This window comes from Danio aesculapii, chromosome 18, assembly GCF_903798145.1.
Source record: "Danio aesculapii chromosome 18, fDanAes4.1, whole genome shotgun sequence".
NCBI classification, from domain to species: Eukaryota; Metazoa; Chordata; class Actinopteri; order Cypriniformes; family Danionidae; genus Danio; species Danio aesculapii.
In genome coordinates, this window is record NC_079452.1 from 17212718 (window position 1) to 17227874 (window position 15157).

The 15157-nt window shown below is 34.3% G+C and overlaps 1 protein-coding gene across 1 annotated transcript in view; it reads left to right on the forward strand.

Moving 5' to 3' along the window:
* The window catches only part of kifc3 (kinesin family member C3), a 69712-nt gene that overhangs the window by 42209 nt on the left and 12346 nt on the right, over positions 1 to 15157 (forward strand). Inside the window, 14 exon segments of the mRNA XM_056478059.1 lie at positions 867 to 990; positions 2380 to 2658; positions 3255 to 3428; positions 5213 to 5299; positions 7687 to 7749; positions 7751 to 7835; positions 8051 to 8181; positions 9073 to 9121; positions 9124 to 9183; positions 9988 to 10083; positions 10086 to 10168; positions 10248 to 10352; positions 12675 to 12805; positions 14857 to 14980. Coding sequence (XP_056334034.1) covers positions 867 to 990; positions 2380 to 2658; positions 3255 to 3428; positions 5213 to 5299; positions 7687 to 7749; positions 7751 to 7835; positions 8051 to 8181; positions 9073 to 9121; positions 9124 to 9183; positions 9988 to 10083; positions 10086 to 10168; positions 10248 to 10352; positions 12675 to 12805; positions 14857 to 14980 — 1591 coding nt within the window.

The following is a 15157-nucleotide window of genomic DNA, read 5'->3' on the forward strand; positions in this document are numbered from 1 at the left end:
GAATGGGCAAACAAATGGACCAACGAATAGACAAACGAACGAATGACTGAACAAACAAACAAATCAATGAATGAATGAACTAACTATGAATGAACGAATGGATGAACGGACTAATGAATCAAGAAATGAATGAACAAATGAACGAAAAAACAAATGAATGAACGAACGAATCAATGAACAAACTAATGAAATAACAAACGAATGAATGAATGAATGAATAAACTAATGAACAAACAAATTAATGAATGGACGAATGAACCGATGAACAAATTAATGACAATTGAACGTACAAATCAATGAATCAATGAACGACCAAATCAATGAATGAACAAACAAATCAATGAATGAATGAAAGAGCAAATTAATTAACAAACGAAAGGAATGAATAGATGAATGAATGAGCCAATCAATGAAGGAACGAATGAAAGAACAAACAAATGAATGAAACGAATTAACGAGCAAATGAATAAATGGAGGAACGAATGGGCCAGCGAATGGACAAAAGAATGAATGAAGGAACAAATGAAAGAAAGATAGAACGAACAAATTCATGAATAAATTAACGAACAAATGAATGACTGAACGAAAGGAACGAACAGATGAATAAAGGATTAAATTAATGAAGGAACGGACGAATAAAAGACTAAATAAAGGCAGTTCATAACCCTTTTAAAGATCTTACATAAAGAGGTTTCTGCTGTGCACATATATATTTTGGTATGCCTACTGGGATGAACATTTGCTCTTAACTGATCAGAATGTGTTATCTTTTTAACAGTAATTGGCTCTATTAAAACCTAAAATCATTGCTCTATTGTAAATCCTCATCCAGAGAGCTGAGTCATTGTGTGTGTGTGTGTGTCTAGGGGGGCGACAGATCTGGAGAAACAGCTGGAGGTGCTGGAGAGTGAGAACCAGCGGCTCAAACAGGAGCTGAAGACCAGTCACACACAGACCAGCTGCTCTGCTGCCCGCTGCCCTCACAGCCAGGTAAACACACACACGTTAGCTTACTTCTATTGTAATGAAGTGACTGTTTTATACTAATATAAAAGTTTCAAATTTGGAGTATAGCTTTAAATCGATCCAAGGCATAAAACAATAATCATTATATACACTGCATCATCTGTGGTTTTCTCACTTTGTAGTCGGTTAAATAGTTGGTTTAAGGAACTGGACTTTCTAAACCCTGCCATTTTTAAAACCAACCTTTCTCTGATTAGTCTGATCTTGCCCAGTCTGCTTTGTCTGGCCTACCGCTAAGAGCAGTAGTTCCCACCTGGGGGTCACGACCACCACTGGTGATCCCCAAAGTTTATAATGGGTCATTACAGTTTAAGGGTTAGAAGTTCAAATAAAACATACCAATTTTATGATAAAAAAATTACTGACAGATTATTTAGCTATTTTATTAACCCTTGACAGCATAACACTACCTGACAAAAGTCTTGTCTTTGATCCCAGTTATAAGAGCAACAAATAATAACTTGACTTCTTGTAGATCATTTGTAAAAGTGGCAAAAGGTAGATTTTTCCTGATGAATCATCTGTTGAACTGCATCCCAATCATCGGCAAATACTGCAGAAGACCTACTAGAACCCGCATGGACCCAAGATTCTCATAGAAATCAGTCAAGTTTGGTGAAGAAAAGCTCATGGTTTGGGGTTACATTCAGTATGGGGTAGTGGGAGAGATCCGCAGAGTGGTTGGCAACATCAACAGCCTGAGGGTGTCAAGACATTTGTGCTGCCCATTACATCCACAGGATGGCGCTCCTTCTCATACTTCAGCCTCTACATCAAAGTTTCTAAAAGCAAAGAAAGTCAAGGTGCTCAAGGATTGGCCAGCCCAGTCACAGACATGAACATTATTGAGCATGTCTAGGATAAGATGGAGGAAACATTGAAGATGAATCCAAAGAATCTTGATGAACTCTGGGAGTCCTGCAAGAACGCTTTCTTTGCCATTTCAGATGACTTTATTAATAAGTTATTTGAGTCATTGCAGAGATGTATGGATGTAGTCCTCCAAGCTCATGGGAGTCATACACAATATTCATTGTTTTCCACTGCTCCATGACTTTATATTCTATACTGTACATTATTTCTGTTCAGTGACAAGACTTTTGTCTACGCAGAGTCAGACCTTACTGTCTTAATTAAATAATTAAAAATCAAGGCATGGTCATGTTTTATTTTGGTAAAATGAGTGTAATCTTGAGGCCTTTGCCTTTCATATAAGCCACTTCTGATACCAATTGATCAACTAGAAGTCAGGTTATTATTTGTTGTTCATAAAACTTGGATAGGTGACAAGACTTTTGTCAGATAGATTATGGTATTCTTCTGACTGTTGTTTTTGCTCTGTGTGTGTGTCAGGATGTGGAGGCCCTGCGTGGAGAGCTGTGCCGTAAAGATGAGCAGTGGCGTGAGCGCGAGCGGCGTCTGGCTGCGCTCGAGCTGCAGCTGCAGGACAGGAGTGCAGTGGTAGAGGAGCTTCAGCAGCAGCTAGAGGAAGCGGCACAGCGCAGACATGAGCTCCAGGAGCAGCTTGAGGAAGCATCAGGACACCAAAGCCTGAGCGACGAGCAGCTGAACACACGGCTCTGTGAGGACGAGGACACTCTGACTCGACACACTGCAGTGCCGCAGGTCAAGGTGACAGAATGATAATAATAATAATAATGAAAGTCATTTCAAAGCCTGTGCCCTATGGAGGCTGTATTGCAATATTTACAATGTTTATTTTGCTAGCACACATTGTAATTCTTTATTTAACAATTAATCCATGCTAAAAAAGTGTTCTTGTATTCTTCAATCCAAGTCTGAGCGTTTGCTTCTTGTTTGGAGTGGCGGATATTCTCCTTTTTTGCACAGGCTTAAGGTTAATGTTGCCAGATTATGATTAACAGTATAAATTACCCTGTCTAACCCAACAGGGAAAGCAAGCAACAATCAAGAATACATGATTATATGGTGTCAAGGACTTGCTATCAAAAAAATGTTAATGGGGCAAAAACAGCCCCGAACATAACAAAAGGGTAGTCAATTTGCCCAGAATTAATTGAATTTTTGATAATTTTCCAAAAAAAATTCTAAAACGTGTCAAATTTGTCCCCAAAAATCATTCCATTTGCCAAAACACAGAGAAGACTGTGCCCAAATTAAGACTTTAAATCACCCCAGAGTGGAATGAAAACGTCCCCAACAGCACACAAGGGTTAAAGTGTTTGTGTTTCTGCTCCTTCCTGCAGTATGTGACGAAGACCGTTGAAGTGGAGTCGGCTCAGTGTAAGCAAGCTCTGATGGAGGCTCAGGCTCGTAACACTGCCCTGCAGGAGCAGCTGAGTGTGCAGAGACAGCTGCTGCGAGAGCTGGAACAGCAGCTCCACGACTCCCAGAGAACCAGCAGTCAGCTCCGACAGCAGGTATCACTGCATTGACCTTGTCCTGGATTATCATGGTGATAAATGCTTCTCAACTCTCACCAGATGGGTTGTGCAAAACTAAAATAACTATAATTTGATACCCAAAAATGATCTATAATTTAATACGTGTAATTTAGGCATCTGTTGCAGTAAGAATAATAAACTCTGTTAAAGTATTTTCTCAAAACCCAGGTGTTTCAAATGATTTTGTTTTGCTTTTCTAATACAGACAGCATATTTCATTATATGTAGAGAAATTATATATATAATTTGTTTTTCATTAACTTATAGGATTTTCATATACTATATGACATTAATATAATATAATTAATATAATGATATGTTAATAAATAGAATAGAATGAATAAAATGAGCAGTTTAGTTAACATTAGTTGACATTTTAAAATGTTCTTCATTTGGGAAAGGTCTGCGCAAAGTTTTAATATTATAGTACTAGGGATGCTAGCATTTTTGCAGCCGATACGAGTACCAATTCTCTGTCATGGTTATCAGCCGATACCAAGTACCGAAGCACATTTTCCCTCTAAGTGTGATACTTAAGTGGAGATCTCACTCCTTACCTAAGAGAATAAATGAAAGATGTTGCATATAATTCCTTAAAACACGTCTCTTATAACTTTTAGTGTGGACATGTCATGGTCAGAAGGCAGCTTTACAGAAATAATAGATAAAACAGATGCAAAAACTGGTAAGAGAAATTACTAACAAAGCAATTTGGAAATGTTTGCAAATGATGGAAGAAGAATTTAACATGTCTCAATGATGTTTAGAGCACATATTTGGTGCATACAAAGTTAAAATGCACACAAATCCATTACTTTACTAAAAGGAAAAGCCCTGTAAAATACTTTTATTAACGTTTATTACAATGTGTATTACAATAAGAGATATTATTAAATATTCAAAATAATTTTCAGTTTTTATATGTCCTCTGCTTATAAACTCGTAAACAAGCACTTGTGTTCAGTTTATGAGATCAGCCAGATTAGCGAGTACCGATTGAGTCCATGAAATGTGATTATCGGCCGATACCGATCTCCTCACCATCGATCGGAGCATCCCTATATAGTGCTACTTTTAATTTATTTATTTTTTAGGCTTTTAATGTTCCACCTAATTTGATGCCTAAAATAATTTATTATGTGATACCTATAATTATACGGATACATGTTATTTAAGCGTTTGTTGCAAAAAAACCTAAGTAAACTCTGATATTTATGTAGCGTATTTTCTCGTTTAGTTTAAAGGTCTCAATGGTTTGTTTTCTGTATTTTCTCTTTTTATTTTTAAGGATTGTGTGAACGGGATATGAATTGGAATTGTATATTAAGTAATATTTTACATTACAGTTTTTTTTCATGAATTAATGAACAAAATGAGCAGTTTAGTTATTATTAATTGAAGTTTTAAATTATCTTCGTTGGAAAGAGCTGCACATTTACATTCTATAACTGCTTAATTTTTACCCCACTTTTAATTAATTTCTTTTTAAACATGTAATATTTTGCATTATTTTACATAATTTGATTCCTAAAATTATTTATAATTAGATACCTATAATTATAAGGATACCGTTATTTGCCGGATATGCCGTTTGTTGCAATAACAATAATTATTCTACATTATGCTGTAAATTTAACTACACATCGTCATTTCCCATCAGTATTTTGAGCATGACAGAAATCATAAGTTTCTGTATGCGTCTGTGAAGGAGGTGTTGTATCAGAGCAGGATGACGCTCTCTTTCTCCCCGTACGCTGCAGCTGAGGACTGATCGAGCTCGTCTGTATGGTCTGCTCTCCAAGGCAGTGGGTGGGGGAAACACAGAGGTCACTCTCAGGCTCTCAAAGGTCGGCCAGGTTACTCTGCAGGGGTCAGAGGTCAAAAATGTATCAGATTACTTGAAATGACGATTTTGCACAAATATACAGTACCGTTCAAAAGTCTTAGGCCACTAGTATTTTCACCAAAAAAAATGTTGGCTGATGCTCATTTTTGACCTACAAAACCCTGAAACTTTGCAGAGTAACTCACATGCCCCTCAGGGTCAAAATTATTCTATTTAACGCAGTATTGATGTCACCCCTGTTGTGTACTGTATATGTACTGATGGTGTGTGACCCTGGATACCCTTTTCATGCGTGACCAACAGCCCCCATCCACCCCACAGCTCCTCTTTCTCCTGCCTAACATTACATTAGATCAGTCTTAAGGGCTGATTTATACTTCTGCATCAAGCGCACGCGTATGGTCCGGCGCAGCCTTTGCAAGGTTCGCATAACCCTCGCTGTGGCTGTCGCCGACGCACCTCTCCCAAAATATAACTACGCATCACAGCGACGCATAGCACAAGCTCTGTGATTGGTCGGTTTGAAAGCAGTGACTAATGTGGGCGGTGCTGAGAACAAATCATCACCTTGGAATGATAAGGTTCCATCTGCATTCTGAATGATCTTGAGACATTGAGCTTCAAAGTTTTTGCATTCCATATAGCAAACAGAATGTGTATACATTTTTTTTTTATATAAAAAGTCTTAAATGTAAATAACTTCCCATAATATAAATAAGTTGTCATTTAATAAGAATGTTAATAACTCAATTTTGACAAATGTCAGATAAAACCTTATAATTCTAAGGTGACGAAATGGTGAGAGTGTTTACAAGTGTCAAGTCTTATGGAGGAGCTCCAGATGGAAACCTTTGGTTTGTGTTTACCTTATGATTAAAGTTGTTGCACGTCCACTGGTTTTCTGCCTCTAAATAACGAGTTTTAGCTATGTTACATTAAGGTAGCATTCAGAAAAAAACAACATGTTTTTAAAACCATCAAAATTTTCTGCAAAAGCGTTCCTAAGGTATGTGTAAGATTTTTATTTATGTTTTTTGTTTGGTTTTTAGGACAAAAGTATCTCCAGCAGAAAATATCCAAAGATGACGTTTTACTAGATGATGTTTACTCTTCCAAAATATTTTAAATGTTTCTTAAAACAAAATAAGTTGTGTTCAAAGGGGAAAAAGGTTTTTGTTTTTTACCCAGACATTTAAAAAGAACTTCTTTTAGAGCAGTAATCATAATACTGTGAAACCGTGATTGTTTTATCCAAGTAACACAAACAGCACGCAGAAGTATAAATGCACAGCTACACGCAAGGGATGCGCCATGGGTTACGCCGATCAGTTGATGCAGAAGTATAAATCAGCCTTAACAAAATCACTCAAGCCAGTATAGATGTCTTCACTAAATCTGTGTGTTTATTTAGCAAATAGGCAAGCAGTAGTGATCGACCATTATAAATTTTTGATACTATGATGGGTGATATTATGCAGTAGTCAATATATTTAAGCACATAATAGTAATAGTATGCTATAAATAGTGATGTCCCTATTCACTATTGCGTATGCATAGAATAAATGTATGCAAAAAAATTAAACGTTTACATTTGTTGTGACTTAATTTGCAGCATGACAATAAAAACGGTTTATAAGTGTTTCCTATATTGTTTTTATAGTCATAATCTAAAGTTACTTTGATATTTAAATATATTGTTCAGCTTCAAGAACAAAATTCCTATGACGCTTAGCAATACTGAGAGCACACCTGTATCTATAGTAACTAACTCCGTGTGTGTTCAGACTTTGCTCCTGTTTTCTGTGTACAAGAAACTTCAGTAAAAAGTTAGTTTTGTTTAATATTCAAGTTGCCAGTCATTGTTATTTGCTGCCAAGAGGAAAAATAGAACAATATTACTTAACATTTTCAAATTCCCTTAAATAATTTAGATTATTATTTTAGAGAACTGAATGGGGATATTATATAATAGTCAATATATTTAAGCATATAATAGTGGTAGTATACTATAAATAGTGATCTCATTTTTGCACTATTTAAGTAAATAATGTATGCATAGAAACTTCTGTGATTTAAAGTTTTCATTTATATTTCATAGATTAATCAGGTTGTTTTTTTAAATAAGATATAATTGATACTTTTGATATACTTTTGTGGAAAAAAATCTATATATATATATTTTTTTTTTTTCCAAAAGTGTGTTAAAATGCTGTTAAAAAGTGAATGGAACTATCAGCGCAGACAGGCAATGCTTATTTTTTCTCAAATAATTAATACAGAATGCTAATGTATGTACAATGCTGTTTGAATATCACACGAGCATAGCAAAGTTAAAAAAAGTATGTAAATGTAGCTCAGTGACAGATTTGTTGCGTGTTTGTTTGTTAGATCCTGATGTATGAGGGTGAGATGGAGAGGGCTCAGGGGCAGCTGGAGGCAGAGATGCAGAGTCATGGGAGGAGGAGAGAACCGCGTGATCGAGGAGGCTTTCATCAGAGCTGAGAGTGAGATGAAGGCCGTTCATGAAAACCTAGCAGGTGAGACGCTGTGTGTATTTATATGTTATGTTTAAAAAACCCCCCCCCCCCCCCCCCCCCCCCCCCCCCATATCTGAGTTAGTTAGTGGAGTCAATCACCCCCCCACCCCCCAAAACTCCCATGTATTTCGCACCCTGCTTATTTGTCTTTTCATTTTGTTGTTAGATATGAAGTGTATATTGCCTGCTGTTTACTGTAATGGTGTTGTGTACAGTGTTGCGGATGAACCTCCTACCCTCCAGCCGGGCCCTGAGGACCCTCACCTGTGACTAAACTGTCTGAAGAGACAAGGTGCAGGACTTCCCGTACATGCTAGAGAAGGCCATCGCTGAGGCCAAGCAGGAGGTCAAGCCACATACAGACACTCAAACACATCAGCCTGACTGCAGCTCCACAGCTAAAATAATAATAATAATAATAATAATAATAGCTTGTAATATAATACAAAAACATTACTGGCCTTGATAGAATTAAATATTTGGCTGATGCTTGTATGATATACTGTATGCTCCACTTTCATTATGGTGAGTTTGTGGCACTGAAGAATAATTGTAACAGTAAGAATAATAAATAGTAATAGTAAGAATAAGAGTAACCTACCTGTTACTAGAGGAGACTGTTGTGCAGTTTAGATGTACAACATTTGCACACTCGGTCTTCTCAGTTTAGACCTAGTAATTTCTGGAATTCACTTCCAATTGAATTAGGGGTGTTACAAATTACTCAGCATTTTAAATATAAGTTAAAGAAATGGCTAAAGTGAAAATCAAGTTTGTAGTCATGTATAATTGTTTCTCTCGTTTTTTTGTGAAATTATTCTTACTTTTAAATATTTTTGTTTGTATGGAATTAGTGTGTTTTTGGTTTAAAGTTTCCTTTTTTTAAATCTGGCAGGGGCAACAGATGAAAATTGGCTAACTCTTGTTTATTTATAGTTTTACTGTTGATTTAAATGAGCATTTTCCCTGTTAAATAACTAAACTAAAATAAAATATAAAATTAAATAAAAGCTAAAATAAAAAAAATAAAAAAATTAAAAAAATTATATATATAAATATATATATATATATATATATATATATATATATATATATATATATATATATATATATATAAACAAAATATATATATAACAAAATATAAAAGATAAAATAAATTAAATATAAATAATTTTATAAAAAAAATATAATAAGATAAAATTAAATAAAAAGTAAAAGAGCTTTAAATGTGTTACAGATCTGCCAGGTGATGGGAGAGGTCAGCAGTGCGAACCAAGAGCTGCTGCGCAATACAAGCGGGAGATGAACCTTCGTAAGAAATGCCACAATGAACTGGTGCGCCTCAAAGGTGAGACCGCAAAGCATTCTGGTACATGTATAATTATGAAAATGCATTTGATGAAAATTTATAAAAATCTGGCACATTTGCTCATGACGTGTTAAAGGCTTATGCCATTTAGCTATTAGCTGACTTGGATAAAAATGTAAATGTTTATTTATTACATAGTCGCGCGCCAAATGTAGATATTTAACTATCTGATAAAACAATTGATGCGACACAACGCTACAACCCTGGACTGTTAACTGATGCTCTGTTCTGTTTCTCTAGTTACGGTAGTGTAGAGATTTTAATAAACTCATATGTGCTCAATCAATTTTTTCCCTATTAATTTTTTCAATATTTTGTGCAAAAGCTGCATATACCTTAAAATGTGCTTGTAAAGACAGTTATGTTTATTTGATTATCAAATGTAAAATGTTTCAGTCTGTTCATTTTAAGGATATCTATTAGCTAGTGTGCTCAAAAACAGCAATACTTCAGTTTCTCTTTAAATCTTGACCAATCAAATGCTCTCTAGTATCTGACATGCCCCGCCCCCTTCAAGATGCTTCTGACTTGCTTTTCATTTGATGCACTTGAGCTCAACCTCTCTCACTGGCAAAGCTGTGATGAAACGAAACGTTATTGGCTGCTTTTTTAAAAAGGGGGAGGAGCTAATATATGTCCCGCCCTGTCTTCGTGTTTCCGTAAGATTACGTCAAACATCGAATAAAAAAAATGCACATTTCAAAGCACTTCACGGGAAGCACTTTCTTAGTTTGCATCTCTAAGTATATAGTTGGATTCACTGTGATTAATCTTGTTTTTCAGGAAACATTCGTGTGTTGTGTCGAGTACGTCCAGTGTGTGCTGGAGAAGCCGATGCTGCTGACACCAAAAACCTTGTGACCTTTGACCCGGAGGATGACGCGTTCTCTACCTGTCCAACAAGGGCAAAACTCATGACCTTGAACTCGACAAAGTCTTCACCACTCAGGCCACTCAGGACGAGGTCAGTGCCTCAATAGTTTCTCAATAGTTTGTCATTTTATAGGAGTCATCATCTCTAAGCATCTCTTGTGATTGGACAGGTGTTCCAGGAAGTGCAGTCTCTGGTTACTTCCTGTATTGATGGCTTTAATGTATGCATCTTTGCTTATGGGCAAACGGGCTCTGGAAAGACCTACACTATGGAGGTATCTAACTGCACTACTTATTTCCCTTAATGTCTGTGCATTTTTATTTCTGCTCCGTTTAAATGTGTTGTATGCATATATACGCAAAGGTTAGGAATTGGTTGAATTTGCAATGTTTTTGAAAGAAAATTTGTAATTGATTGAATATAAATATTGTGAAAGTAGTAGTTTAGTGAAATGTGGTTAAAATGAGTGTTTTGTATTTGAATATACAGTGGGTGACACTTTAAAAAGAGCTTTACTGCTGCGAGGGGCACTGCCGTCGCACTAAAGGATTAAGAACATGTTTTTAGGTATAACCGCAGTTTGCGACTATGCCGCCAGGGGGCACAAAGGGACAGGATGCAAACAGACAGAAATATACAGTAGCTGTAAATACCCTGCTTCTTGTAAATGAAGATGAAAGAATGAAACAAAGCATTATAATTCCTTCATTAATCATTAAAAACTTGCTAACAAGCTTTACTATCATTGTTAACTTGTTATGTGCAATGAAGATTTATTTTGGAAAGTAAAATTAAAGAAATAAAAGACAACTAAAATGATAGTACAAACATACATACAAATAAGTAGGCCTAAATATAGAGAAATGTACAGTGTTTGTTATTTTAAAGTGATGGGACAAAGACAGTCAATAAATAAGCTTTTTCATTTACGTTTTCATTTACAGTTTTCATTTACATTTTCGTTGTTGATTATATTTTACTATCTCATTTTATTTTTTAATTATTGTACATAAAGAATAAATGAATAAATAAATTGGCCTAAATAATTATTTATTTTACTACTCCTACTACTACTACTCCTACTACTACTACTACTACTACTACTACTACTACTACTACTACTACTACTAAAAAAGGAAAAAGCTGTCAAAAGTTATAGCTAATTCATCAAAATTAGCTATATTAAAATACATCCGATGTATAATAAAAATGTAAATGCTATTTGAAGTATAATCCTTCAGAAATTATTCTCATACGTTATTATAAGTCATTGTTATTAGAAAATAGAGCAGTATCATAATTTTCAATCAGTGATGATGATTAGAACGTTCACAGTAAGGGACGGATTCAAAATATAATCTGTTATTGCATTATAATTAGTTTTCATTTTTATAATTGCTGAAGACTTGCTAAAAAATGTACTAATGTAATGTGTAAATATTGAGTATTGATGCAACATTTATCGTCCTCAGTATATTTCCTTTCTTTTTAATTTAATAATTATTATAACACCGTTACATGTCTTTAGAAAAAAAAAAGTTCAAATTAATACCAAATAGTTAACTATTAGTATTGTAACTACTACAAATAGTTAACTACTAGTAGTATTGTATGTAAAGATGCTATAATATAATAATCTTTACATATAATAAAATTATATATAAAGCATTCATCGATAAATACCAAATAATTAATTCCAATACTATTTAAACATCATAGTTTTGTTTTTTTTCCTAAATTTAAAGCTAGTCAAGAGTAGCTTTATATATATAAACAAGATTTATTATAAAATATCATAACAAAAAATAATAAAACAATAAAATTATACATAAAGCATTCATCGATTAATACCATATAATTAATTCCAATAGTTTATAGTTGTACTCTTAAGCATCATGAGGTTTTTTTCTAAATTTAAAGCTAGTGAGTAGTAGTTTATATTTATATATATTTATATATATATTATTATATATCTATATATATATTATAATATATTATATATATATATATATTATATATATTATATATATATATATATATATAAAGATGATTTAATAATATTAACATATTATAATTATTGTATACATATTATATATAAAGCATTCATTGATTAATATATAAATAATTCTAGTAGTTTTTAGTTATACTTTCAAACATACATTTTTTTCTACATTTAAAGCTAGTCAATAGATTCATATAATAATATAATAGTATTATATAGATAAAGATGACATAATATAATAATCTTTACATATAATAAAATTATATATAAAGAATTCATCAATAAATAATTAATTCCGATAGTTTATAGTTCAAACAGCATTTATGTAGGGTTTTTTTTCTAAATTTAAAGCTATTCAAAAGTAGCTTTATATATAAACATGATATAATATAATAATCTTTACATATAATAAAATATGTAAAAAATTTATTGATAAATACCAAATAATTAATTCTAATAGTTTATAGTTATGCGTTTAAGCATCATGATGTAGTTTTTTTTATTTAAAGCTAGTCAAGAGTAGCTTTCTATATTAACATGATATAATATAATAATCTTCATATATCATACAGTTAAAACGATTATGTCCTGTAGGGCATCCCTGAGGATCCGGGCATTAACCAGCGTGCTCTGCGGCTGCTCTTTTCTGAAGTGTCTGAGAAGAAGCCAGACTGGGACTATAAGATCACCGTCAGCATGGTGGAAATCTACAATGAAACACTCCGGTGAGAAAAACACACTCATGAAGAACCACACTGTCAAGATGTATCCATCTACAGACCCACACACATGTTTCAGGACACACACAATTCAGACTAGGGCTGCAATAAACTGGAAACATATATGCAGTGTTGTTGTTGAGTTCTGCAATGACAATATTTCTTGTGATATAACATTTCCCTAGAGCAGTGGTTCTCAATTCCGGTTCTTGGGCCCCTGCTCTGCACATTTTGTAGGTCTCTCTTATTTGACACACAAGGATCAGTTCATGGATCTCTCTGTTAACAAGCTGAGGATCTGAATTAGGTGTGTTAAATAAGGAAGACATACAAAATGTGCAGGGCAGGAGGGCCTGAGGACTGGAATTGAGAACCACTACCCTACAGAAATGCTATTTTTATTAGCTATGTTTTATTTATGTAATATATTAAATTTAACAGCTAAAAATATAGTTTTCAGATCCAAGTAATTCCAATTCAGACCAAAAGAAACTGTCAAGGTGCAAACATTTAATCTTTAAAACACTATGAATGAGTGAAAACCTCAGCAGATATTCTGACTCTGATTGGCTGTTGTCATTTTCCTTTCTCATCTCTACTCTGCCCATTAGTGTTTATTTCAGCTCTGGGTTCACCTTTGGCCCGCTTCAGCCAATAGCAAAACAGCATCTGCTGGTGAGGTGGGCATAAAGATTGCCATCTGATCTCAAATTTAGACTAAAAAAACAATGCAATAAACAAATGACATCTGCAATACATATATGCATATACTATTAATGATAATTTTGCGATACGTTGTGCAGCGCTAATCCAGACCACACGATCCAGCCAGCGGCCAACCAAATATGCGTAATGATGGATCAGTCTGTGTTTTGTATCATTAAATGAGCTATCCCCAAGAATGTCTGCATGATTTATTTATATGTACAATACTTTTTAACAATAAACCAAATACTAAAAATACATATTTGCACATTTTCATAAATATAGTGAGCCATTACGGTTTTGACTGTAGTTTATGATGAGATATTAAATTTGTTTGTTCCACCTCTTGTGTTTTATCAGACACGAGACTCACTGATGGGCATTTACTAAAAGGAGAAGTTCCCCCAAAATGTCAATATTGCAACAGAAACCAAACTGTTCAACATATATATTTTTGGAATGCTCTATTTTTAATGTTATTAGGCAACAATGTTTATCTGGAGAGACTTTATAGGAAATATTTTTAAATGTGAATCCTTCAGAAATGGTAGAATTGTTTATCAAAAGTAAACCTTAAACTGTTTTAAATTTTTAGCTTATGTATTATTTATTGCTCTTGATGTCTTTTTTTATTTTGATATTTTTATTATTTTAGAAAAGTGATATTTATAAAATGTTGTAAATTTGATCGGGTTTTGCCTTAAAATAGTCAGAGAAGCTGATATGGCAATACATTCAAGACACTCATTGTGTTTTATTAATGTCTGCACCCTTACAGTGTTAAAAAAAATGTATTTATTGTTCTACGTTGTCACAAATGATAATAATATAACTAAAACTACACCATATGAGTGTTACAAATAAATATGATGATGACGATGATGATGACGATGACGATGATGATGATGATGATGATGATGATGATGATGATGATGATGATGATGCAACAGCCATAAATGCTTCACTTCAGCAGATTCTGCTCTTTTATATAATTCTCCCAGTGCCACTGTGTTTCTTTTGTTTTGCTTGCGTGTTAAAATCTGCTGGTCATCACTTATGTAAAACCAGATTAGATTTAAAATCTCTCAGACCATCTGTAAGACATAAACAGATCACACGTCACGCTTCCAGATCCCCTGACTCGCTCTGACTCTCATCCTGTCATGCACTTTTCCCCTCATCCTGCCTCTTGCTTTATTGCATAACCCTAACAGATGTGGAGGTTCTGATTCGGTTTGTCTTTGTTTTTAATCTGTGCCCCACTTTTATGTCATTTCTTTTGCACGAACAGATAAAGCTGAGTTTCATCGGTCCTTCCTAATGCATTTTTTTGTTTATCTAATTCCAAACAGGAACCTGCTGGGTGACAATCCTAATGAGAAGCTGGATATAAAGATGTGTCCAGACGGCAGTGGACAGCTGTATGTGCCAGGACTCTCCGAGTTCACCGTCGAGAGCGTGGAGGACATTAATAAGGTGACCACATGCAAACCTGCCATCACAGCATGCTCTAGAGCAGGGGTTTCAAACTCAATTCACCTGGGGGCCGCTGGAGGCAGAGCCTGGGTGAGGCTGGGCCGCATCAGGTTTTCCACAAGAAATTATTTATATTATTAATTATTAATTTCGAATTTGTTTATTTATTTTGTGTTT